This window comes from Bactrocera neohumeralis, chromosome 4, assembly GCF_024586455.1.
Source record: "Bactrocera neohumeralis isolate Rockhampton chromosome 4, APGP_CSIRO_Bneo_wtdbg2-racon-allhic-juicebox.fasta_v2, whole genome shotgun sequence".
NCBI classification, from domain to species: Eukaryota; Metazoa; Arthropoda; class Insecta; order Diptera; family Tephritidae; genus Bactrocera; species Bactrocera neohumeralis.
Genome location: NC_065921.1, coordinates 72,049,245 through 72,076,160, shown reverse-complemented (window position 1 = coordinate 72,076,160; position 26,916 = coordinate 72,049,245). Strand labels below are relative to the sequence as shown.

Genomic DNA, 26,916 nt, shown 5'->3' with positions numbered 1-26,916 from the left:
AATTACAACAACAACAACATCAATAACAACAACACATAATGATAATTTAAAAGAAATCGTAATGCATTTTTATCGCCCAACGCATTGTTGTAGTAAATAGAGGCAGATAGTGAGTAATTGACGACGGCAGACACATGTGAAAGCAGCGGCTTGGTCAAGCGAACATGAAAGCGGTCAAGATCTCAAGTGAAAGCCTTTTAATGGAACTATGAGAAAGGGCACAACCGCAAGGCAAGGTCTTTATGGTGGTTTCTTCTAAAAATAAGTGACATTGAACAAATAAAAATATACACGAAACCAAAATAAACTAATGATTTTACTTTCTATAAGAAAATACATTCCATAATTAAAAAACAAAAATAATAATATACATATTAAACAAATATATTTTTAAAATTTTTTTATATTTTTGTTTTTCAATGTTTTTAGTCTTAGAAAATTTTGTATGTTTTTTCAAATTTATTACACGCTTTTCTACTCGACTTACACTCCAGCTCTCAGAGAGCACTCAACAGCAACTCGTTATAAGGGAACTGTGGAACGGCATTTCAAGCTCCTTACGTACAGCTACAAACGAGACCATTGGTTTTCGGAAAATGCAAAAGAACAGCAGTTACGATGAGGAGTGCCGTGTCGCAGCGGAGAGAAAGCAGACTGCCTACCTCGTCACGTTACTATTCTAGAATTCTACGAAAAGATGCGGCGACCAACAGCAGGTTTCAAGGCCGGAGCATACTTTTGCAGAATCCCCAGAGCTCATGTAGTGGACCCAGAGCATACGAAAATTGTGTAGGGAACACTTCTCCAGCATGCTGAATGGCAGTGAAAGCTTAACAACAGGGAATGGTGAATCTGAATCGCCAATCGATGACGATGAAGCAGACGTTCCATTGCCCGACCAAGAAGAAGTTCGAACAGCAATTACTCGCCTGAAGAACAACAATGTGGCAGGGTCCAACGTGCTGCCGGCTATTCAAATACGACGGCGCAGAACCAATAAGGAGCATGCATTAGCTTCTTTATAATGCTTCCCACGAAAGCATGCCCGACGATAGGAATTTAAGTGTGCTCTGCCCAATACACAAAAAGCAAGACCCCACAATCTGCGCCAACTACCGTGGGATAAGCCACCTTAACATCGCATATAAGGTTCTATCGAGCGTAATGTGTGAAAGACTGAAGCCCATCAGTCAACAAACTGATTGGACCTTATCAGTGTGGCATTAGATCTGGAAAATCCACAATCGACCAGATTTTCATTATGCTCCAAAACTTGGAAAAGACACGTGAAAAGAGGATCGACACACACTACCTTCGTTGAGTTTAAATCCGCCTTCGACAGCACGAAAAGGAACTGCCACTATGCCGGTGTGTCTAAACTAATACTGCCGTTGAGCAATACCAAATGCTCTGCCACGATCGGGAAGAACCTTTCCGAGCCGTTCGATTCCATGCGAGGTTTCAGACAGGAGACTCCCTATCATGTGACTTCTTCAATCTATTTCTGGAGAAAATAATTCGAGCTGTAGAACTAATGGATAAAGAAGCGAAGCAAATGGGTCTGGTGGTGAATGAGGGCAAGAGAAAATATCTCGTTATCAAACAAGGTACTATCTTCTATAAGAGTGTACAGCTGCTGGCGTACGCCAATGACATCGATATCATTGGACTCAACAACCGCGCCGTTAGTTCTGCGTTCTCCAGAATGGATAAAGAAGCAAAGCAAATGGGTCTGGTGGTGAATGAGGGCTCGCGACTTGACTCGCATGTCGTCCGAATGGATGAAAACACTCCAGCTTTGAGAGTATTCGACACAGTATTCGCCGAGGGAAGTAGAGGACGACTCTCCACTCTGTTACAAAGTCCAGGTGGAGAAAGACCTGGCTTCGCTTGAAATCTCCAATTGGCGCCACATAGCAAAAAGGAGAAACGACTGGCGGGGTTTCTACGCCAGTAAATAAGAAGAAGAATGAGGTCCATTTCTGGTTCAATGGATATGTAAACAATCAAAATTGCCGCATTTGAGACGAAAAGATTCGAGAGCTACTCTTTATGCAGAAAAAAAGTTTCTTCAAAATGGTGTCGGTGAGAACGTACGTGATCTCGGCGATATTTGGTTTCAACAAGACGGCCCCATATGTAAAGTCTAAATGTTTCGATGCAGGCCTTAGTTACCAGTCGAAATGCTCGAACGAGTCATCGCAAATTGGACTCAACGGATGGAACATCTGAGACGTAGCCAGAGGCAACATTTGAAAGAGATAATCTTCAAAACAAAATTTCCAAAGGAGGTTCTTTCGAATGATAATAAACATTCTCCATTAAATTTTAAGTTCTGTGTTTTTATTTTTTTTTTTTAAGTATGAAACCTCGAAATGTATCACCCTTTATATATGGTACTATGAACTTCGATATAAAAAATTTCATTTCAAAAAATTACCTAAACCCGCAGGACAATGTAAAAATGTTTGCAGAAATGCGAACAAACGACGTGAGCAAATTCATTGCCTACTTTTAGGATGTACCATCTACATTATATTTATTTAAAAGCAGAGATATTTGCCGCAATTTAATACGTAAAAAATACGAAAATATTTTTCTAATAAAATAACAAAATTACCTGGATGCCTGGAATGCATGTGCTCGGAGACTACACGTCGATGCTTGTTGAGATGATTCAGATTAGGCGGCGTTTGTCCCAATGCCTAGAAGATGGTGCAGAAAGACAAATAAAAGTAAAAAGTGATTAAAAACAAGAATATTAGAAAAAAAATTCCAACCATATAAGCGCCAATTACCCAAAATACAATTACAAAAACAAAAAATATATATACAATGCATGCAATTAAAAGCTAAACAAACGCTAGATAATAATGGCTAATAGGGGGTGCGGGTGCAGCAGGGAGACTGCTGAGGATACAGGAACAGACTGGTGGAAAGTGTCAAGTGGGATTGGAGCATGCAGTCGGTGCATTTTTGGTGCTGGTGACAACTAGTCATTCAATAAAGATATAGTTATATGCTTTGTACAAGAGTTTTTCCTGATTTTAATTGCTTGTATATAGTAAATATGTCTCGTTGTACTTGTAAATATGTAATCATGCTTAACTGAGGCAACTCTTAAGTGCAGTTATAAAATTTTGTATACTAATTAGCGCGAGAAAGTGCGCGTAAGGAATTCAAGGGATCTGGCGGCGGGAATAAATTATTATTTTTCGTTTCTTCAAAGCAGTTTCTTAACGGTATAAGATGCCATTGTTATATAACACATACATGATTATGGAAAAATGAGCACTAGGAATTCATAAGGTGCAGTTTTGAGGGAAAATTTGTGTTTGTAATCAAATTTGCAGCCGATTTGTGTCGTTATATATTTTGTGGAGCGTGTGAAGGAGGATGGATGTGGTGTGAATGGGTGTGAGGATGGATTGGCGTGGTCAATGTGTTTATATGCTAGGGTGAGTAAATAAGTTTCATAGTTTTAAGTAAATTTTGACACATTAATAAAATAGATTATTTTTGTTGTTATTGTTTTTAGTGCACAGCGATTTTTGTAATGCATTTTAGAGGTTAACCGTCTTTCGAGACTGTGAAAATTGGATTATTCAAAAAACAGTAACCAGTATATTTTATATAGACAAAAAAACCGAATAGGCAAACATTATTTAAATACCGTTACTAATCCTGACCTCCTCAAAAGCTGCTCTAACGGGATGAAAACAATTTCTTTAACGGGAAGCGAAGAAAAACCGTTTCTCAATGTCTGGGTCGCAGCCTTTATTCAAAGAGGGAGGGTTGGTTAAGCTAACCAGAACTTAACTGACAGATGACTGCTAACCGAACCTTGGGGAAACGGCCCTAAAAAAAGAAGATTCTTCTTCTAGAAAAAAAGCAACTTTTAGCTATGCCAAAGCTATAATATCGAAGCTACAAAGGCTCGCCTGCGTCTGCACTTCAAGCACAATGCGCACTTGCCCAACCGCAGCACTTGAAGTCATACTGGAGCTCAGACCGCTGCATCTAATGATCAAACAGGTAGCGAAACATACCAAGTTGCTAATGGCAGCAGACGGTTTTGGCAAAAGGAAGACAATGTCGTCTCAACAATTGAAGGCCCTAGGGGAAGACATACCACTGGCCTTTCTTCCAAGGGACGGCGTTACGAAGGGGATTTAAATTTCAAAGAATTTTAGAGTTACTCTCGGCAGTAAAGCGGAGTGGAAACGATCCCACTCTCGACATACTGCTGAGGAGCAGCACTATTCAGTGGTGCACTGACGGCTCAAAAACACTGGAAGGCATTGGAGCAGGCATTGCGGGACCGCATACCCAACTATCTATACCAATAGGACGTTTTCCGAGCACCTTTTAAGCAGAAGTCTTTGGTAAAAGTCAGTGCGCAGAACGCAATCTTCACCGCAACTATCGAAACCAGCGTATCGCCATACTTAGCGACAGTCAAGCGGTACTTAAGGCGATCTCAACGTATGAGGTTAAATCGCTTTTAGTGGAGGAGTGTATACGAATGCTGAACCGCTTATCAGTGTGCAGGCGGGTACACCTTAACTGGGTGCCGGGGCATAAAGGAGTAACCGGCAATGAGCTGGCCGACGAATTAGCTCGCTCTGCGGCAGCATCCAGGTTGATGGGGCCAGAACTATGCATTGCTTGTAGGGTCTCATGCTTTTGAGGAGCAACTTTGAACGGAGGAGAGAGTGGGAAGAGAACAGCATTGGCAGCAGCCAGCAGGAAAGCGCCAAGACAAGCTGCTTCTGAGTGAGAACAACCTCGCAAGGTTTAAGGAAATGATCAACCGCCCCCGAGACAAATTCCGTCTCCTGGTCGCGCACTATACAGGGCACTGCAGGTTCAAGAAGCACTTGGCCAACATGGGCATAATCTCTTGCGCAAACTGCCGGTTCTGCGACATGGAACGGGAAACTCCAGAACACCTGATACTGGTTTGTCCAGCAATTTGCAGTAGCAGGCTCAAAGCCCTAGGTTCCATCTACGTGGACAGGGATCACATCTCACCTCAGTCGCGCTCTGCAGGCTCCTGGGATTGTTTAGGATGCTGGACCTTTGTGACGATATGTGATATAGGGAGACCATAGGCAGCAGTGCAAAGCCTCAATTTTACTATCTATCCATCTATCTATAATATCCTTCTCAGGTGCATATCTTATATCATAAAAGGGTACAAAAGAATCTTTAGCTATATACTAGTTCGCGTATGTAGACAGACGGACGGACTTGGTTGAATCGACTCAGCTCGTCACGATGAGCATTTATATAGAGTAAGCGACGTCTCCTTCTGAGTCTTTCATGCCAAACTTAATATAAACTGTTCAGAATAACAAATGTAAGAATACGTGAAACCAAAAAGTTAGGTTATGAAACGCCATCTGAAAATCGAAGTGTGCAAAACTCAGTCTCGCAGATAATTTATGAGTATTTGACTTTAATGTTAGTTTAGTGTTAGTGTTTTGTTAGTAAAATAAACGGGTTTATTATACACCATGTATGTAGGTTATAAATGATTGTTAAGGGTATATAAATGTTATTATATTTTCTATAATACAAATGTAAACTACTGTTATATGAGTGTTATTGGTGTTATTGGTTAACTAAATTACGTTTAAATGTTTGCCAATCTTCATTATCAATTACATAGCGGTAAACAACGCTACGAGTAGCTACGAAATATTTCAAAAACCCCAAGTTAGTGTTTCAAAACTACAGCCAACAAATACGATTACTAAACAACTGCTGTTGTTGTTGTAAGTGACAAAAACTACATAATAAAAATTCAAAAGAAAAGTCCACCAAAGCCGCAATTGCTGTTGCTGTTGTTGTTGTAGTAGTAGCAATAGTAATAGTGGTAGCAGAGTGTCAGGCCGCAGCACACAGCCGCTGAAAGCTTAAAGTGTACGCATGTAAGCGTGCGGAAGCACACAAACCGAGTAGTAAGTAGCTACGAGTACCCGAGCCCAAACCAAACCGAAGCAAACCAAAACAAGCATTCCAGCTCTGACTACGTGCGGCCTTCTTTACGGCATTTGCTACTTGGCTTTGACTTTCAGTTAGAGTCTAGTATAGTTTGCTTGTGCGCATGCGCCGTTGCGCTACGCTACTTACAGCTGCTGTTGACGCCTGTCCCGCGCCGCTATTGTTGAGTTGTTGCTGCTGTTGTTGTTGGTGTTGCTGCAGTTGTTGCACGATATTGGGACGCTGCGAGAGCGGGAATGCCGCCGCCATATTGTCACGATGCACGGGCGTGCATGTGGACACGAGCGGATAGTTGAGCAGCGTCTCAATGCTGTTGGGCGGCGGACGCGCGCCACCGCCACCGCCACCTTGGCCGGGCGCATTCAAATTCGAGAAACTGCCTCGGTGCGGTGACTCCTCCAACATGCCGGGTTGGCGTGGCGGCAGCGGTGGCGGTATGCAATCGGTTTCGCAGCTGCCGCCATCAGCGGCTGCATCGGCCGTGTTCGCACCCACTGCCGTCTCCATTTGCAGAAACATTTGCGTTGACATCTTCGGATCGGAGAGCGCTTTCGTCTTGGTTTTGGAGCGCTTCTTTTGCGCCGATGAGGATGAGGATGAGGACGTTGCAGCGCTGTTTGTTGACGCGTTCGACGGCGGTGGCGGCAAGGTGGGTTGTGGTGATTTGCCTTGCGGACTGCTAGCGCCCATATCCAGATCGGATATGGGTGCGAACAGCGATGCGTTGCTGCTATTGCTCATGACACCCGCGCTATTGCCGTTATTGTCGAGCTGCAGCTGACGCGGTGGATTGCGCTGCGGCAGTGGCGGCGGTGTATCCTCTTGTATGCTGTGCGTTTTCGCCTGCGCGGCGTATTTATTTTTGCTCTTGGAATTCGAAGATTTCGGTGTCTCCTTGAGTCGCGATTGCAGTTGCTGCTGTTGTTGTTGTTGCTGCTGGTAGAAGAGCGCCTGCTGCGCGGAGTTGCGATGCTGTTGTTGCTGCTGTGTTTGTGGTTGATGCAGCGATTGTGACATATTGTATGGCGGCAGCGGTGATGTGTGCGCATTGTTGTTGTGCTGTTGTTGTAGTTGATGTTGTTGATGATGATGTAGAAAATCCGTTGTATTATTCAATGGCGCAGTAATTAAATCTTTATCAATCTTATTTTTACGCGTGCCCAACGACAAGGAGGACAACGAACGGGGCAATAGTGAGAGGAAAGCTGGAGAGGATTGTACTTGTGGTGTTGTGATGGTCGGTTGTTGGAGTTGTGTTGGCTGATGTGGGTGTAGGTGATGGTGATGGGACGTTACAGAGAGGTGTTGTAATTGAGCGGGCGAGAGCATTGCGGTATTTTTATTGTTGTTGGCAGTTGGTTGTAATTTGATTGTTGGTGCGTCCTGTTGAGAGTGGTGAGACAGTAGAGACAGGCAGTTGTTGTAGTAGTTGTTTGTTTCTTTTTTTATGTTCGGAAGTTAAGTGGGACTCGATTTTCGATAGAATTTGGACAAAAGATTATTTGTTTGTGTAAAAGAGTTAACAATTTTTTGTTTTTTTTTTATATTTAAGTTTTAGGCAGAGAAGTGGAAGTAGGAAAACTTGTGTAATTATAATTTAGTAAGTACTTTTAATTTTGTTTTAAATAAGATTGAAGGCGTCAAATCGGTTTATCAATTTAAAGCTAATTTCGGACAATCTGTTAAATATTCAGCGGGGAGTTGAGGAAGTAGAAACAAATTAATTTATTACGTCATGTCAATCGAGACTCGATTTCGCTTTCATTTTTAAACACATCACATTGAATATAATACTAATTTTTATCAGATTAAAATACACATTTATATAATTTTTTTTTCATTTCAATATTGTCTTTTAGTTATTTTTTATAATTCTTATCAATTTTTATCTTATTTCTTTTTAATTTTGGTTTTTTCTATTTATTTATTTTTATTTGTTTTTATTCTATATAGAACAATTTTTTTTTTTAATTTTAAATTTATTTTTTTTATTATAATATTAAATATGTATAAACTAATTTTCTTAATAAACACATTTATATAATTTTTTTTATTCATAATTTTTTTTTTATTTCAATATTGTCTTTTAGTTATTTTTTATAATTCTTATCAATTTTTATCTTATTTCTTTTTAATTTTGGTTTTTTCTATTTATTTATTTTTATTTGTTTTTATTCTATATAGAATAATTTTTTTTTTATAAATTTTTAAATTTATTTTTTTTATTATAATATTAAATATGTATAAACTAATTTTCTTAATAAACACATTTATATCATTTTTTTATTCATGATTTTTTTTTTATTTCAATATTGTCTTTTAGTTATTTTTTATAATTCTTATCAATTTTTATCTTATTTTTTTTAATTTTGGGTTTTTTATTTATTTATTTTTATTTGTTTTATTCTATATAGAATAATTTTTTTTATAAATTTTTGAATTTATTTTTTTTATTATAATATTAAATATGTATAAACTAATTTTCTTAATAAACACATTTATATCATTTTTTTTTATTCATGATTTTTTTTTCAATATTGTCTTTTAGTTATTTTTTATAATTCTTATCAATTTTTATTTTATTTTTTTTTAATTGGGTTTTTTTATTTATTTAGTTTTATTTGTTTTTATTTTATATGGAATACATTTTATAAATTTTTAAATTTATTTTTTTTTTATTATAAAATTAAATATAATACTAATTTTCTTCATACATTACATTATATTTTATTTATTCTCTTGTTTAATTCTTTTATTTAATTTGAAAATTTTTTATTTCATTTTCAACTTTTTTTAAATTTTATTTTTGAATTTTTATTTTTTGTTATAATATAAATTTTTAATGATATTATAATACGTTTAATACACATATTAATATCATTTTTTTATTTATTCTTTATTTATTATTTTATTTTATTTTATTTATTATTTATTTTATTTTATTTTATTTATTTTTATTTTATTTATTTTTATTTCATTTTTTTTTATTTTATTTTATTTATTTTTATTTTCTTTTTTAATTTTTATTTTTGTTTTATTTTCTATTTTTTTTTATTTTACACATTTTTTATTTATTTATAGTACGTTTTACTTTATTTTTTATTATTTTTAATTTTATTGTTAATTATTATTTTTTTATTTTGTTGTTACTCCACTTTTGCTGGTTTTTCTATTTTATAATTTTTTATCTTTCAAACCTTACTTCAATTCAAAACATAATCGCTCATTCGACTTATATAAATCTCCCGGCACGGCAGGAACAAAGGCGATTTTTAGCGGATGCTTGAAGTTCAGCTATGTCTCACACTCATGGAGAGAGGCTAGAGCTAGTTTTCCTACCGAAGGCAGGTTGGAAGAACTCAATCTACTCAAAAGAGTTTAGGTTTAACTTCCTTCCTGCTGAAAACGACAGAGAAAATCTTGGACACGCACATTAGAGCCGCAGCGCCTCTTATAAGCTTCTTCAAAGCGCAGCACGCATATACGAAGGGCAGATCAGTAGAGACTGCACTCCACACACTGGTATTTAATTCTAAGGGGCTCCTTAGTGTCCCCTGGAGTAGATATCAATTGGTGAGGTCGCAGAGTCTGTTAAAATTCGCGTCAAGCGCAGGCATCCTAAACGATGACTACTCCTCTTGGACTTAGCAAGTGAACACGATCTGGTATCGCAAAGGACCAAACTGGTCTATGCGTGGCTTATTGGCCAACCAGATTAACCTAACCACGGCGACATTTGGTTTCAAGAAGCCGGATTTATTGAGAGAACACTTCGATGAGCAGTTAATTTCACGTTTTGGGCCGGTCGATTGGCCACCAAGATCGTGCGATATCACACCGTTAGAGTTTTTTCTGTGGAAATATGAAAAGTTTAAAGTCTATGTGGAAAATCCCGCTTCGATTCAGGCCTTGGACGAAAACATTACGTGTGTACGCCAGTTACCAGTCGAAACGAGTCATCGAAAATTAGACTCAACGGATGGAACATCTGAGACGTAGCCGCGACCAACATTTGAAAGAGATAATCTTCAAAAAATAAATGCCAAACAATGATTTTTCGAATGATAACAAACATTACCCATTAAATTTAAAGTTTCTGTGTTTTTTTCTTTAAAGAAGTAGGGAACCTCGAACTTTAAATTCAAATGTTCGATAATGAATAAATCGCTGAAACTGAGGCCTATTTGGATGAGCGAAATCGTATTCGAATTGTGGTATCGAAAAGTTGGAAAATCGCTGTACTTATGGTGGTGCCCGTGCCCTATATTGCATAATAAAATTGACTTTGGTCAAAATCTTCTCTTTTCTCACTTAACCTGCGGACTTATTGAATGACCTATTACTACTAAATATTATAATTTTTATTTAATTTTTTGTAGTAATTTGTAGATTCCTTCGAACTAAAATTTAATTTGTCATTAGGTGTTATGATAAACGCTTTTTTTTAATATTTTTTCAATACACACATATTTTGATTTTCAGTTTTTTAAAAAAATATTTTGGTTTTTTGACAATTCTAGTTTCATTTATTAATTAAATTTTTATTTTTTATTATTGATTTGTTATTTATTTACTTTTTTTTATTTTTATTTTTTATTATTTATTTTTTATTTTTTATTATTTATTTTTTATTATTTATTTTTCTTATTTTTTATTATTTATTTTTTTATTATTTATTTACTTTTTTTAATATTATTATTTATTTTATATTTTTTTTTACTTTATTCATTTTGTATTATTTATTAATTTTTTTATAATATTTTTTGGCTATAAATTTTTATATATAGTATGTATGAATTTTATTTTAATAAAATTTCAGTGGCAACTTTTGCTACGCTTTGCAGTTAAACAGCAGCTGGATACACGATTAAACATGAATAGAGACTATTTTGTAAACTCAAAACACGCGCCAATGAAAATTTTAATTTTGTAAGTATAAGTTTTGAAAACAAAAACAAAAAGTAAATAAGTTTAGTTCATGATTAAGACACTTACAAATTTTTTTTGATTTTTTTTTTGAATTTACAGCAAATGCACAATGAAAATTAACAAATGTACGGGCGGGCGGGCGAGCGAGCGAGCGAGCGGCGGATGGGGCGGCAAGCAGAGCAATATTAAGTATCGATAATTTATGAACAGCGTTTTATTACAAGTTATTAAATATTATTCGCTGATTTTGGTGTATAAAGTGGTTTTATTAGGTGCTTCGGAAGAAAAATTAGATTTGTGTATTTTAGCGCGCGTGTGTGAGTGTGTGTACATGTGTATGTAATTGTGAATTTTATGACAATGCAAAAATGCCACAATAACTGCAGTTTATAAAAATGCCGCCATTCTCGATTTTTTTTTTTTTTTTTTTGATTTCTCAATTTTTGTATTTTTACAGCAAAAAATAGTATGGACTATTTAGTTTGCTGTTCTTGAAGTAGGAAAACAGGGTACTTTCAGATTTGTGGGTGTTGTTGTTTCTCATTTATGTATGCATGTATGTGTAGTTTGCAAAATATTTAGGATTTTCAAAGAGTTAAATAAAAATTTTCGGTTGCTTGTTGTGCGTTTTGTGGGTAAAAACGAGAAATCAAGGGCAAGAATATATTATGCATGTATTTAGTAGTTGTAAAAAATATTGAATTAAATTTTTATAGTTTCTTGGTAAATAATGAACACTTCTTTTTATAGTGAAGTGACGGATGACTAAAAGAGAGAGTTTGCTTGGCAAAAGAATACTTTAAATTTTTTAAGAACGTTAACGTTACGATAATGGACTTCTTTTAGGCACCAAAAGTGAAATTTTTGCGTGAAAAAAAAATAATTTTAGGTTAGGCGTCGTCACGCATATGAATTTTCAATACCAAGGTTTTAAAATTTTAAACAAAAAACTCGCCAAATTATAATAAAACGGTTATGTTACAACTGAAGCGTTGAAAAAAGTTTTTTTTTTTTTTTAATTTAAAAAAATGGAAAATTTCATCCAATATTAACGGGAATATTGTACTACAAAAGGTATATCATGAAATCAATTAACAGAATTTAAAATATGCAGGACAAAAACTCATAAAAAACTTTAAAACGAAATGTGTCGCATAAATATTTGACAAAACTTCAGATTTTTCTGCACAGACAACTCACAAACAACAAATTTGCAAGAGCGTAGAATAGTTAAATGGAACAAAAAAGTATAATCAAACGTTCCCTAGTGTGTAAACAGTGTTTTTTTAGCATAAAATACATACACACAAAAGTATGTATGCATAAAAGGACATTTACATCGAACGTTCCCACAATTCCCAACCAGACACATACCTCGGCACCGATTTTTCGCAACTGTTCGCGCAGCTTTCGTATATTCGCTTCGGAGAGTTTATAGCTCGGGTCGGTGGTGTCACCTTTCAGTCGCTCTAAATTCAGTTTTTCCTGTTCCAACATCTTTTGTAGCGTTTGTATTTTGTACGTTTCCATTTCGCGGCGTTTGATACTCTGCAAGAAAGCGTTATTAGTTAAAGCATATTTTCAAAACAAAAATTTTGAAATTATTTGATTTACATCAACCGGTTGTGGGCCTGTTATGGATGCTGTGCGATCCCGTCCTGATAGTATGGGTGTAGAGGGCACGATGCCCACTGATGTGGGGCGTGTCAACTTCTGACTACGTTTCACCGCCAACTCGACGATTGTGGAAGCTGCAAAGAAAGCAATGAGAAACATAATTAGTTTAATGAAAACTGCAAAATATCAAAATATTTATTAAAAGTAATAAATTAGAATATGTAGTATTTCTATAATCAAAATAAAATTTATTGGCACAGTGTTATCGGCTTCCGAGGGGTCAAACGAAACCCAATATTCGATCAAGCGGCAAAAGTCTCAAGGGCGGCATCCTCCCTCTGTAAGAAGCGACAGGTCGGTGCGGCACCGATGTTTAGCAAAATCGCTAAATTTGGCAGATTAATAAGCTTGGCGAGTATGGCCGCAACAGAGAGGATGGAGTCATCTCTCACGAGTCAGAGAAATCACAATTTGAGATTATTGCAATTCATCTTAATCTTCCCCAAGACACGACAGAACGGTCGTAGCGGAGTGGGGTAAAAGACATGACAAGGTAGCAAAGACATGACAAGAGCAAGGATGGGGTACTTGTCTCTTTGCTTTGGAAAAATGAAAATTTCTTACTCAGAAAAATTGAAAACTAACGACTACCACTGGAAGCTGTTTCTCCGAGAAGTCGCTGGAGAAGAATCGGAGCAAGCGTTTTCACGGAAGGGTGGAAGATAGAAGAGAAGGTTGGACAGAACGTCTTCTGTAAGCAGTTCCCTGCCAACCCTAGCTTTAGGCTACTGAAATACTTTAGTCTTTCTCAGACAGAAGTGGCGGGTATTAAGATAGCAGTAGGCTTACTAATCCGAAGTGCGGATTCTTTCAGGGAGGTGAGCATTCACTACGATAGCAAAGCGGCAATACTAGCGTTTAGCCCCTAGATTGTGGACTCAAAGTTAGTCGAGGGTCTAACCGCACTAGATATAACATCAAGCCACTTCTTTATCAGACTCGTTTGAGTGCCTGGTCATAGCGGAATCGCTGGACACTACAAAGCCTACATAGATGGGGCACCCTTACCCCGCTCACAACGGAATGGGAACAAGTTGGAACTCGTTTGTCATCTTGTGTTCTATCTCTGGACCAATGGACCTCGGGTGAGCTTAGCGGACGAGATCCTTCTGTCTTTTTTTCAGCATAGCAAAGTTCAGCCTTACCTCAATCGTAGGAGTTCTTACTAAACATTATTCAATAGGCATGCTGTAAAGCGAAAAATGCAGTCAGTCGCAAATTGTCAAAGTTTTATGGAAGAAGCTAAGGTGGAAACATCCAGAAACTATCGCCCCTATTATACAGCTTTTGCAAGACTGAGGTTGCAACATCTCGAGTCATACCTTCGGCGAATAAGGAAACTGCCATTAGCCTCAACAATTTGTGAACGGCTCCAAGCGCTTCGTCGATTCATGAGGGTCTTTATGATCCATTTTATAGGAGTTCTAGGTATCACAACAGCATTATAAGCTGCGCAAGTGAGATCCCTGTTAGAATTGATCATTTAATCTAACTTAATCTGCTGCCACAATTTTAAACTCATTTTCTCGAAACGTTGTTGTCACAGTCGATGAGAAAAATTTCTTCGAAACGATTAGGCCGATCGACGTGAAATTTTCACACGACCTTCTCAGACAATTTATCAATTAATTGTCGAAGGAATGAGATTTTCTATAATACGTCCAATTTCTAAACTCCCTGAAGTGTAAATTTTTTACTTTTGGGAAGCTGCCATTTGGTCTAGTTTTGTCTAGTTCTTCGATGTTATCCGTATTCATCTATTGTGAAATATTTTTTGGTTTTTAAATTGGAGACAATTAAGCAGAAAATTCTTTCTAACCGAAAAACATTTTTTTGTTGAAGATCCTCCTAGAGCTTTGCCACGGTATAAAGGAAATTAAAATTTTTGCAAAAGGAATCGCCAGTTATTAAAATACAGAAACAGTTTTTCTTTATGTTGATCAAAAGCATAAACTTGTATTCATTCTAAACGCAAGAATATGGGCGTCATTGCTCCGAATATCTTCACACAAATCTTTTGGTGTTCGCTCAATTCTCAGTTCTCTCCTCAAATTAAATAATTAGCCTTTCTCATTGAAGATTTTTCATAAAGTTGTCTGAATAATTTTATATTAATTTCTTGTGGATTAAACAATAATTTGGCAATTAGCGAATTGCCTCAAAGTATGGTAATTTTGAGAACATTTAGCTGTTAAATTGTTTCTGCTAATTGCTTAATTAAAGGTGTGTTTGAGCATGGTCTTATTTAATTTGCAAAAGGCAAATACGCTTCAATTAGAATTGTTAATTGACTCAATTAAGAAGTTAATTTACACAATTAAAAGTTAATTGACTCAATTAAAGTTAAGTTAATTTACACAATTAAGAAGTTAATTATACAATTAAAAAAGTTAATTATACTTCAATTAATTATATTATATATAATTACTTGACTTCAATTAAGACTTAAGTTAATTGACTCAATTAAGAAGTTAATTGACTCAATTAAAAAGTTAATTGATTTGATTAAGCAGTTAATTGACTCGATTAAGAAATTAATTAACTCAATTAAAAAGTTAATTGACACAATTTTGTTTATAATATTACTTTCATTACAAAAGATCTAACCTTATGTAATCTTAATTGAGTCGTATTATTTTTTACTGTTTACTTATTCATAATTTAATGAAAAAATTAAAAACTTCATTAAAAATAAAAAATAATTATTGATTGCATTTTATAGCTAAAGAATTTGATTCAAAAATGCATTCCATTTGTAGATGCAGACTGCAAGTGTAAGCTACTTGAAAACCATATGCATTTAAGAAGACAATATTGAAGCACATCGCCGCTCACCCCGCCCAAACAGCCATTCACCGCGTTGCCGCGACTGGGAAATGAATTGTGCGAACTAATTAGTTGGATTTCAGAGCCCATCATTCAAATCATTCAAGAGCTTTGTCGGCGCACTTGTATGGACGCAATGCATACATAAATACATGCGTACATATGTACATGTATGTATGTATCTATATTTGTAGTGCTCGTAAATGCATTTTATGACTCTATTGGCGTTACAAATTTCTCAATAAAACAGCAATTTACAAGTATAATCATTTATTTCAACCATACACACACACAAATATATATACATATATACTGAAGTTGTATAGGTATGTGCGTATGTATGCATGTTTGTCTGTGTGTGGGCGAAGTTGACAGCGTTGAAACATAAAAAAGCATACCGCCACATTCTCCAGCAAAAGTCTACAAATTCCACGTTCCACGGACATTATCTAATACTAATGAGAAGAAACGGTCGCTTTTAAATGCAAAACTTCAAGAAACACTTGCTGGCATACGACAGTTGATTATATAATTATCAATAAAACAGATAACAGCTGAATAATTTAATTGAGTGAGTTAAACGCACAGAAAATGGAATTTATTAGTTACGTTGAATGAGGGGAATCAATCTAGACTTTGAGACGCAGTAATCAGCAATGAAAATACAATCTTCACACTTAGCTGCTGAATGTAAAACAGAAGCAAAAGCTGGAAATGTAATGGAAGTAAGGCGGTCTAAGTGAACGCGCAACCGAAATATTTATAGTGAAAAGGAACCCATTTTGTGAGGTTAGGTTAAGAGGTTGACAGCTTAGAACGCCGATCCCTTGTGGTGCCTGAAACTCCATAGATCTTAAGACCATTTTAAATCCACAAATCACTTGGAGCCTATACTAAATTTTTGGAATTATCGAGTTGACTCAGCACCAGTTTTGTCAGTATCTCCAATACAATTTTGACACCAAGTATCCGACAAGATCTTTAGCCTTGCCGCATGAATGCCCAGTAAGAACCCCTACGATTGCGACAATATGAACTTTGCTAAGTGGAAGTACTTTAGTAGATCCCCGCGTGTTACTATAAGCCAAAAGGATCTCGCAGTCGCTTAGAAGCTAGGCTTCGACCAGTGTCTGCTAGGCGCACGCGAGCTCCATGGATTCAATGTTATAATGCAAGATGGAGATCCAACTCGGTCTCATTCCGTTGAGAGCTGAGCAAGGTTGTCCCTTCTGACAAGCTCATCGGTTTTGCAGTTGCTAGCCATTGCGCTATGACCAGGCACCCAAATGAATCTGATAATTAAGTAACTTGAAGCTATTTCTAGTGAGTATCAGTCCTCATAATATTTCATTTCATAAAAACCTTTGAGCTCGCAGTTAGCGAGTTCAGCGCTAGCCTTACCGCCACCTTAATAGCAGCCGCTACTGCGTGGTCCGGTAGCCTAAAGCTTTATAGCTCCTTATAGAAAACTTCAACTCCTAACTTCCGTACAAGCTCGATCCACGACCCATTCACGAAAAAGATCACTTCAACTCTTCTCCAGCGACTTCTCATCCCTCGACGGTATGTGCGCAGAGAAAATGCCGTCACGAGTGCAGGAATGCAGTTGAGTCTTTTTTCGGACTTCCTCATATACGCAGCCTTAAGCGCTATTGTTAATGTAGTTCCCAGTACACCGGTGATGCCAATGAGAGCCGCTCTTGGAACACGTTCAAGCTTCTTAGCAAGTGTAGCGTTTTCGAGAGACTTCCACCAGACGAATACACCATAAAACAAAATTGACGACGGTTTCGTAGCGCCAAAACACCACCTTTCGCGAGAGTTCGCACCTTTTCCCCATAACGTAACTGTTACTTCCTCTCTACTCAACATTTGGTCTAATGAAAGCTTTCTATCAAGGATAAAAGTAGAGTCGCATTTCAAAAGCTTCTCTTGGAGCAAATTTTTCACCAGCACAATCATTCACCTCCTCAAGGAACATATAATAATCTCTTGGTGCCAGGTCCGCACTATAGGATGGAAGTATAAGAATCCCCCAATCAAGCTGCCGGAGCTTCTGGCGAGCCATTATGAATGTGTTTGGACTGAAGTTGTCTTGATGGAATACAATTCCCTTCCTATTAGACAAAGTTAGCGCTCCTTGTCAATCGCTTCCCTCAGCCAGCCCTATTTTTAACAATACTGTTCCGAATTAAGAGTTTGATCGTAGCAGAGCAGCTCACAGTAAACTAAGCTAAAGGCTATAATACCCTTGTGAGCAACATAGCACCGCGTGCGGGATTGCAACAGTGAAACTAATTCTGCAAGTGTCTGCCCAGCCACATTTTATCACAATAAATTTTGCATTATTTATTTGTACGCTTGTCTAATTAGCAAAACAACAAATGGCCTGCATTGAATGGGTAATTCGAAAAAAGAAAAAATCGAACAAAATAAAAAGGGGAAAAAATAACAAAAACACAAAGCAATACTAAAATAATTAATTCACCAGTGAAACGGCAGACAAAGAGACGACAGAACGCACTGGAATGTTGATAAATGCGAAACGCTTGGAATAGAAGCTCTCATATGTATGTAAACGGTATATATACATATCCATAAATACGCATATGTGTTTTATGGATGCGTTTGTTGTTGTTGCAATGAGTAATGCAAGGAGGAAAACAACAGCAAACACGAGTGTTGGGTGCCGAAACAGCGATCGTTGTTTTATAACCTGAACAGAATTTGGTACATGCCCCATATCGGACCATTTTATCATATAATTGATATACGAACTAACTGATCAAAATCAAGTTCTTGTATGGAAAACTTTTTTATTTGACAAGATATCTTAACGAAATTCGGCAAGGATTATTCTCAAAGCCAATGCTATGATCTCCGAATATATTATTCAAATCAGACCACTATAGCATATAGTTGCCATACAAACGGACCGATAAAAATAAGTTCTAGTATGAAAAAGTTTTTTAGTTGATGAGATATGTTCACGAAATTTGCCATGGATTATTCTCAAAGCCAATGCTACGATCTCCGAATATATTATTCAGATCAGACCACTATAGCATATAGTTGCCATACAAACGGACCGATCAAAATCAAGTTCTTGTATGGAAAACTTTTTTAGTTGATGAGATATCTACACGAAATTCGGTATGAATTATTCTCAAAGTCAATGCTACGATCTCCGAATATATTATTCAGATCGGACCACTCAAGCATATAGCGGTCATACAAACGGACCGATCAAAATCAAGTTCTTGTATGGAAAACTTTTTTAGTTGATGAGATATCTACACGAAATTTGGCATGGATTATTCTCAAAGCCAATGCTACGATCTCCGAATATACTATTCAGATCGGACCACTCTAGCATATAGCGGTCATATGAGCTAACCAATCAAAATAAAAATAAAAGTTATTTATACCCTTTACTGCTATAAGAAATGCACCTGTGAAGGGTATTAACGCATAAATCAAAGTTAACGCTGTTTGTTGTTACTGCTAAGCCTTACTGCATTCAGCTGCTTGGAATGAGTGCAAGACGATGAAACGAGGTAGACCGGGGTGCAGCATTGCAACAAACGAGGATACATATGCGTGCATGTGTATATGTAGACATGAGTGTGCATGTGTAAGTGCGATATTTTGCACAACAGCCGACTTTATGTGGAGTGGCCGATTTGCATGCTGTCGCGCCGGCCCAATCAAAGGCATAAAAGCACGCGGACGGACTGCTGGACAGCGAGCGGTGATATGAAAGTAGTAAAGCGGCGATAGCAACAAACACACACACATACAAACTCGCTTGGACATAATCTTGCGCTTACTATATACATACATACATATATGTATATTCCGGCTCATATTTGTACGGAAAGATTGCGACACGCATCCGAGACAAACAAACGGAACGGCATGGAACGAGCGGACAAGCGGACGATTCGACGAGCAGACGACAGACGTGGTGGGTCACTCAACTGGACGACTGGCATTTACCATTGCACACACAGACAGCATAGAGGAATGTGTCTCCATTCAAGTTGCAACTGCAGGAAGATTGGTTGCTCGGTTGCTGGGTCGTTTGCAGGCTGAGTGATTGCTGGAAGCTTAAGTGGTAAAAAATGATTTACGTCGCGATTAATGCATTGCAGATGGAAACATACATACATACGTATGTACAGATACTCAAATAAAGAGACGTTTCGGAGGCAGGAAACGCAGCGTATCGATTTTCTATTGGTGGGGAAAGTGCAAAGCGCAAATAAAGCAATAAATTTAGGAAAACCAACTTTAAGAAAATAAACGGAAAAGGAGAATATATTTGAAATAAGAAGGAAGAGTTTAAAGAAGAAGGGTGTTAGATGTGCAGGGTTGCAAAGACGAGGCTGTTATCATGTGTGAACTCTATGCATGCTGGACATATGCCTGAGATGTCAGGGCCTTTTCTGGATAAGTAGGAATATAAACTGCTACAGAATCAAGAACGAAGCAGCTCAAGGGTCACTCGTGTCTCTCCAGCTCTTCGTCTGCAATTGGTGGCGGTTTGACTCCAAGTACGCTATTCACTTAGAGGGAATCGGTGGAGTTAATGGCTCCACGGTGAATGGCGGTCATAGCATGTCTAAAGTTTTTTGCGTCAGAAGTCTGGTTGGCGTATTGTTTTATGTCGTCAACGTAGTTGAAAACAAGAAAAAACGTTAACTTCGGCTGCACCGAAGCTAATATACCCTTCACAGATGACATTGGTGCCTTAGAAAATAATCCATACTAAATTTGGTGAAGATACATTGTCAAATGTGAAAGTTTTCCATACAAGAACTTGAATCCGATCGTTCAGTTTGTATGATAGCTATATGCTATAGTTAACCGATCTGAACAATTTCTTCACAGATGACATTGTTGCCTTAGAAAATAATCTATTCCAAATTTCGTGAATATATCTTGTCAAATGTGAAAGCTTTCCCTACAAGAACTTTATTCCGATCGTTCAGTTTGTATGGCAGCTATATGTTATAGTGGTCCGATGTCGACAGTTCCGACAAATGAGCAGCTTCTTGAAGAGAAAATGACGTTTGCAAAATTTTAAAAAGATATCTTAAAAACTGAGGGACTAGTTCGTATATATACAGACGGACGGACAGAGACCGACGGACACGGCTAAATCGACTCAGCTCAACATACTGATCATTTATATATATACTTGATAGGGTCTCCGACGCTTCTTTCTGGGTGTTACAAACTTCGTGACAAACTTAATATACCCTGTTCAGGTATAAAAAGACCTCATGACGCTCTAAGCAGGCGGTTCCGTCCCAAGCAGGTCACTGCTGGGGTACTTTCGCAAAAATCATCTGCTTGGAGAGGAGTTCAGCATGCTCCGTGACTGGGAGCATACGGGCGTCACTATGCAGGTGTTCGATGGGAGACATCAAAAGGCATCCAGTCGTGTGCAACTCCTCGTCTACGTTTCACTGTATCCAGTCGACCATATTGGTGCGGCGTAGTTAAGGACCGGCCGGCCGTTTGCCTTGTATGTTGCCAACATTATTGACAGTCGAAAACTTAGCGCCATCGACTGCAATATTAAGGTCAAGTCTGTACTTCTTCGACCAGTTTGTGAATATGGTAGCTGTGGATTTAGTGAGGGAGAGTGTTAGGTTCCGTGCAACGAAGAAGCGAGAAATGGTTGGAGAGATAGCCGATAACATCGAACCCATTGCCCGACATAATTATCAATCAGCAATCATCAGCGTACGAAGTGATAGAAATTCCCACTGGCGGTTGCGAAAGTTTCAAGATGTAGAAGTTAACAATAACGGGGAGAGGACACCATCCTGCGGAACCCATTTTTTAAGTTCTCTCTCCGATGACCGCTCAGTCATAGTCCACTTGTTCAGTCCTGGAGGGAACGTAGATTTTTCGATGTCCCCAAGTAGCGTTGTGTGATTGACTCTGTCAAAGGCTTTTTTTGTTATATGTTTGTTGGAATTGGCAGAAAAGCATTACCATCTGCCAACGTCGTGTGAAGATATATAATATATAATAGCTCAGCAGCGACCAGCTTTGACCAATAGGGAAGGAATTGTTTTCTATCCAGCACGCGCACATCGGAATAGACAAGCCAGCTGCTCCAGGAGCTTGGTTGCGAGGTTTTTATCCATCCACATTATTTTCGAGACCATAATGACATGTGATTAACACCTGTTCCTGTATTTTTTTTATAATCTTTGCTCGTCAAAAATCCATAGTTCAAGTCAGGAAATTATGGACTCAGTCCACTCAGTAAAGAAATTGTTAAAGATCCCGTCGACAATGATATTCTGCTTTGGCCCCAGCTGAAGTCTTTGCTATTGCGAAAGCTGGCCTCTAAGGCATCTGCACACAATTCCAGAGCCAACATCAACGTAGACAGCAAAGCAGCATTCAAAGCAGTAATCTCGTATCGCATATCGGCCAGAAGTGTCTTGGGAAGCAGATCAGCAGTGGAAAGTGTTCAGTCCTACTAGTTGCCAGGCCACAAAGGCATTGAGGGCAATGAAATAGTGGACGAGATTGCCAAGAATGGTGTACGGCTAACAACCGAAAACGTGATCAACATTGGGAAACCCATGCATTGTCTATACGACGAACTCGACAGAAGCATGCGAACCCGACGAGCTACCTGGGTGCAAAACTGCAAGTCATGTGCAAAACAGTAGATCGGAAGTACACAAAATTGCTATTGGCACTCTATGTACATGAATACTAGGGAATACTAGCTGGTCATTGTCTAGTGTAGACACCCGTCCGCAGGATGGGGAAACAATAGAGCATCTCTTGTGCACTTGTCCCGCATTGGCGAGACTACGCTGTAAGCATCTGGGATCCCCACGGTATGATACACTGGAGGAGGTGTCGATAGTGAGGCCGCAGAGTATGTCAAAATTCGCGTCAACCCCAGGCATTCTAAAGGAAGAACTAATCCTCTTGGACCTAGCAACTGAACTCCATCTGGTATCGGACTATGCGTTTCTTATTGACCTACTACAGGGTCCAGCACTCCAAGTGTAACCAACTTCAGACCGTACGCGCAGCTGTCGCACTGGAATCAGCTGAATGACAGTTCGGAGTATTGTTCACAAGTATACAAAAGCGTTTTGCCAAAAGTGAACGCAAAAAAAGTGATCAGCGATGGATTTCAAACGTAATAGTGTGATTGCTTTATATTTAGCTGGAAAATCACAGCCAGCAATTGTTCGTGAGCTCAAAAACCTTAATGTGAATACAGTTTTTGTTTATCGCATCATCACTCGTTACAATGATACTGGTAGCATCGCAAAACGCCATGGAGGTGGTCATCAAAAGACTGCAACGTCACGTGAGATGGTTCGGAAAGTGGAGAAGCGACTTGAGCGAAATCCACGACGAAGTGCCAGTCAAATGCGTAATGAACTGAAAATATCCGACAGCATCCGACGCATATTGAAAAATGAGCTCAAGGTCAGGCCTTACAAGTTCCAAAAGGCACATGATCTCACACCGAAGCAGCAACAAGTAAGACTTGAGAGAGCGAAGCAGTTGCTACGCTTGGCCGAAAGCGGTCAAATTCCGAACATTGTGTTTTCTGACGAAAAATTTTTCCAATTGAGCAATTCGTAAACTCTCAAAACGATAGGGTTTATTTGAACGACGGTTCATACGAGAATCTAAGTCATCGGTTGGCCACCAGGAGGCAGCACCCGCCACAAATAATGATTTGGGCCGCTGTCACTGCAGATGGGCGCTCTTCAATTGTTTTCATCGAGTCTATTATCGGGAAAGTGTTCTGTAGGCTGCTTTGAAGCCGTGGGCAAACAAACATTTCGGTCGCAAACCATGGACGTTTCAACAAGACTCAGCACTGTCTCACAAAGCGCGAGTGAACCAAGAATGGCTGAAAAACAACGTTCCGAACTTCATTACGACCACACAATGGCTCTCGAATTCACCAGATGCGAATCCAATGGATTATTCTCTCTGGGCCATTTTGGAGAGCAAGGTCCGAAGTAAAAAATACACCAGTCTCGAGATGCTGAAGAAAGCCATTGCCCGTGAGTGGGCCAAAATACCGGCAAGTCACATTCGGGCAGCTTGCGCTTCGTTTTTTGACCGTCTCAAGGCCATAGTTAAAGCAAAAGGTGGTCATATCGAGCAAAAAAGAGCTGGCCCTGAATTTATGATTATTTTCACACATTTTGTACTTTAAAACAAAGAAAAATAATTTTCCAAACCGAATTTATGGCGAGTGCCGGACCCTGTAGACTAACCTAACCTAGGTTTATTACAAGCTGTTTAGAAACAAGCTTTCTTGCGAAAAAATTGGGTATAACATAAAAAGAAGCGCTTAAAATCATTTCTACTTATGTCGTCTACACACATTATACATAAGTATGAACCATAAAATAGCAGCAATCGAACTTCGGCCAACACATTGAACCTAATGAAGTGGCAATCTTTTGACTTACTCACAAATGACACTTTACGCTGTCGCAATTACTGTATAGAATGCCACAAGAGTACACAATACTCGTTTAATCCACTTTGTGGTAAATATACCAACACACACACTTATGCATATAACATTTATGTGTGTGTGTGTGTGTGTGTGTGTGTAAGTACTCGACGCGACTTGACTCGATTTGCTTGCTTGAATTGCGCTGCATTGCCACACCCACCACACAGCAACAGTCAAGATTGAGTACAGCGGAAAAAATGTAATGATAAATATGTAAAAAAAAAATAAAACAACAACAATAGTAACAACATACCTTTTATTAAGCCAACCACAGTTGGATGCTTCTCCATACGCACTTCTTGTCCATTGACCTAAAAAAGCGAAATAACAACAGAGAAAACGGTGAATGGCACAGTTGGCGAAAAAACAACAAAAGCAACAAGCTACATGAGTAAAAAATGTAAAGGAAATATAAAAATAAAATAAAATAAATAAAAATAAAAAAAATAAATAAAAAAAATAAATAAAAAATAAAACAAAATAAAAATAATATAAGAATACAACAAAATATTAAAAAAATAAAAGATAATGCAAAAACGTAAATAAAAGCCACAAATAAATTATAAATAAAAGAACATAAATAATTATAAAACATATTGAGCGCGTTTGTGTGTGTGTGTGTGTAAAGAAAAAGCTGCGCGTATATGATACACTGATTGTTATTATTGCCTCTCAAGTGTGACTTGGCAGTAAAAGCAGCAAAAAAAAAAGTAAAAACATCAGCCCAACATGAAAGGGCAAAGAACTAGGGCCGGGAGGGGTCACGCGAATGGTATTGTATATTTCGCTTTTTACTTTGTATACCCTAAACAGGGTATCTATCGAGCGTATTGTGTGAAAGATTACAGCCCACTATCAACAAACTGATTGGACCTTATCAGTTTGGCTTGAGGCCTGCGCCAAAATCTTGGAAAAGACCCATGAAAAGAGCACCGACAGACACCACCTCTTCGTTGATTTCATAACTGCATTTGACAGCACGAAAAGGGGCTGCCTTTTTGCCACGATGTCTGAATTTGGTATCCCCTCAAAGCTACGGCTGTGCAAGCTGACGTTGAGCTACACCAAAAGTTTCGTCAGGATCGGGTAGAACCGCTCCGAGCCGTGTGATACAAAGCGAGGTTTCAGACAAGACGACTCCACTCCCCATCGTGTGACTTCTTCAATCTATGGCTGGAGAAAGTAATTCGAGTTGCAGAGATAAATAACGAAGTTACAATCTTCTACAAGAGTCAGATTGGATAAGAAAGCGAAGCGTATGGATCTGGTTGTGAACGAGAGCAAGACGAAATATCTCCTGTCTTGAAACAAACAGTCGTCACATTCGCGACTTGGCTCCCACGTCACTATTGACAACGTCCGGTGTGTTTAACGTGGCTACCTGCTGACGATAGCCTTAGCCCAAGGCGCTCAAAAGCACAGCGGATGACATCAGCTAAAAATGCCAGCCATTTTCACTATCAATTGCCAGTGTGGAATGGACACACTAACCAACTTGGTAGGGTTCGAGGCCCATCTAAAACTTCTGCCGTACTTTGGGTCCGGCATCCGGTTGCAATGCAACTCCACATTCATCCTACAAAGTGTCAGTTCTTCCCGCATTCGGGTTTTAATCACAACCACCACGCTATTCCCTGAAGGGTCAGTCCGTATGAAAAGTTTGGAGCGAACTCCAAGGGATCCAGAATTAAGTCTCCGGTCAGACCTCGTAGCTGAAACTACTACCAGTTGAGCTTCTTGGTCTAATGACCTGGGGTTGGACTTCATACGCACATTACACGCACACACTATTCACACAAGAAGCTAACCCTAATTCTCAGTTAAAGGCCTACGCCGCCTAAACAATTCACGCCAAAACAATTTATCATAGTGGATATCATGCTAACATCTAAACGTCCATCAATCCATTTAATCCCCATACCGCCCAGACTCCTAATGTCCGGATACATCGGGCACTCTGTAATTTTATGCATTCAGTCCTCTACCCCCGCCCCACAAAAACAGCCCGACCTATCAGTCTATTGTTCCAACGGTCTTGCCACCTACAACTGACCCTATCATCTAGAAGCCTCCTGCTCCCTAATATCCCTCACGTCACTGTTGACAGTCATAACTTCGAAATCGTAGATAATTTTGTCTATCTTGGAACCAGCATTAATACTAACAACAACGTCAGCCTCGAAATCCAAAGGTGGTAGTCTTCGGACTGAGTAAGCAATTGACAAGTAACGTCCTCTCTCGACGATCAAACACCAAACTCTACAAATCACTCATTCTCCCCGTCCTGCTATATGGTGCAGAGGCTTGGACGATGACAACATCTCAGGAGTCGGTGTTCCGAGTTTTCGATAGATAGGTTCTGCGATTTATGGTTCTTTGCGCATTGGTAACGGCGAATACCGCAGTCGATGGAACGATGAGCGAACAAAGATATAGTATCATTATACAATATAGCTGCTGTTCGAGCTGATTGATTAAAGTCAAGTCCATAAATAGAAAATTTTTTTATTCGAAAAGACCCCTGTAAAGGGTATATATTCTTTATATTATATTTTATATACTTTATTGCTTACGCGGTAAAAAAAACATTTTATCATGCAAAAACAACACAATATGCAATAATAACAGTAACAGTGTTTGCGGGCCGATCTTTTCGCTCGCTTTTGAATTGTTGTCTACAAAAATAATAAGAACAAGCATAAACTTAAGTATTATAAAAACCAAAACAAAAATAAAAAAGATATAAAAAACGACACAAATAAGAAAGAATGCCACCAACAAACCTTTAAGATCATATCGCCGGCAACTAAGCCAGCAATTTGTGCCGCTCCACCTGGTTTAACGCTTTCAACAAAAACTGGATTGTCGCCGGAGACCTGCAATGAAGTAGAGATAATAAGTAATAAGTAAAAAATGCTTTAAATGACTATAATTTCAAA

General features: G+C 38.3%; 1 protein-coding gene across 2 annotated transcripts in view; it reads right to left on the bottom strand.

Annotated features, from left to right (window-relative positions):
• Window positions 1-26,916, bottom strand: part of LOC126756342 (uncharacterized) — a 315,110-nt gene that overhangs the window by 227,922 nt on the left and 60,272 nt on the right. The window contains exons 4-9 of one of the 2 annotated variants that reach the window (XM_050469324.1): window positions 26,761-26,853; window positions 24,231-24,288; window positions 12,553-12,689; window positions 12,313-12,486; window positions 6,139-7,392; window positions 2,621-2,705 (exon numbers count right to left, since the gene is read on the bottom strand). In XM_050469324.1, coding sequence (XP_050325281.1) covers window positions 2,621-2,705; window positions 6,139-7,392; window positions 12,313-12,486; window positions 12,553-12,689; window positions 24,231-24,288; window positions 26,761-26,853 — 1,801 coding nt within the window. The remainder of the gene's footprint in view (window positions 1-2,620; window positions 2,706-6,138; window positions 7,393-12,312; window positions 12,487-12,552; window positions 12,690-24,230; window positions 24,289-26,760; window positions 26,854-26,916) is intronic. The other variant, XM_050469325.1, reaches the window with a different exon arrangement.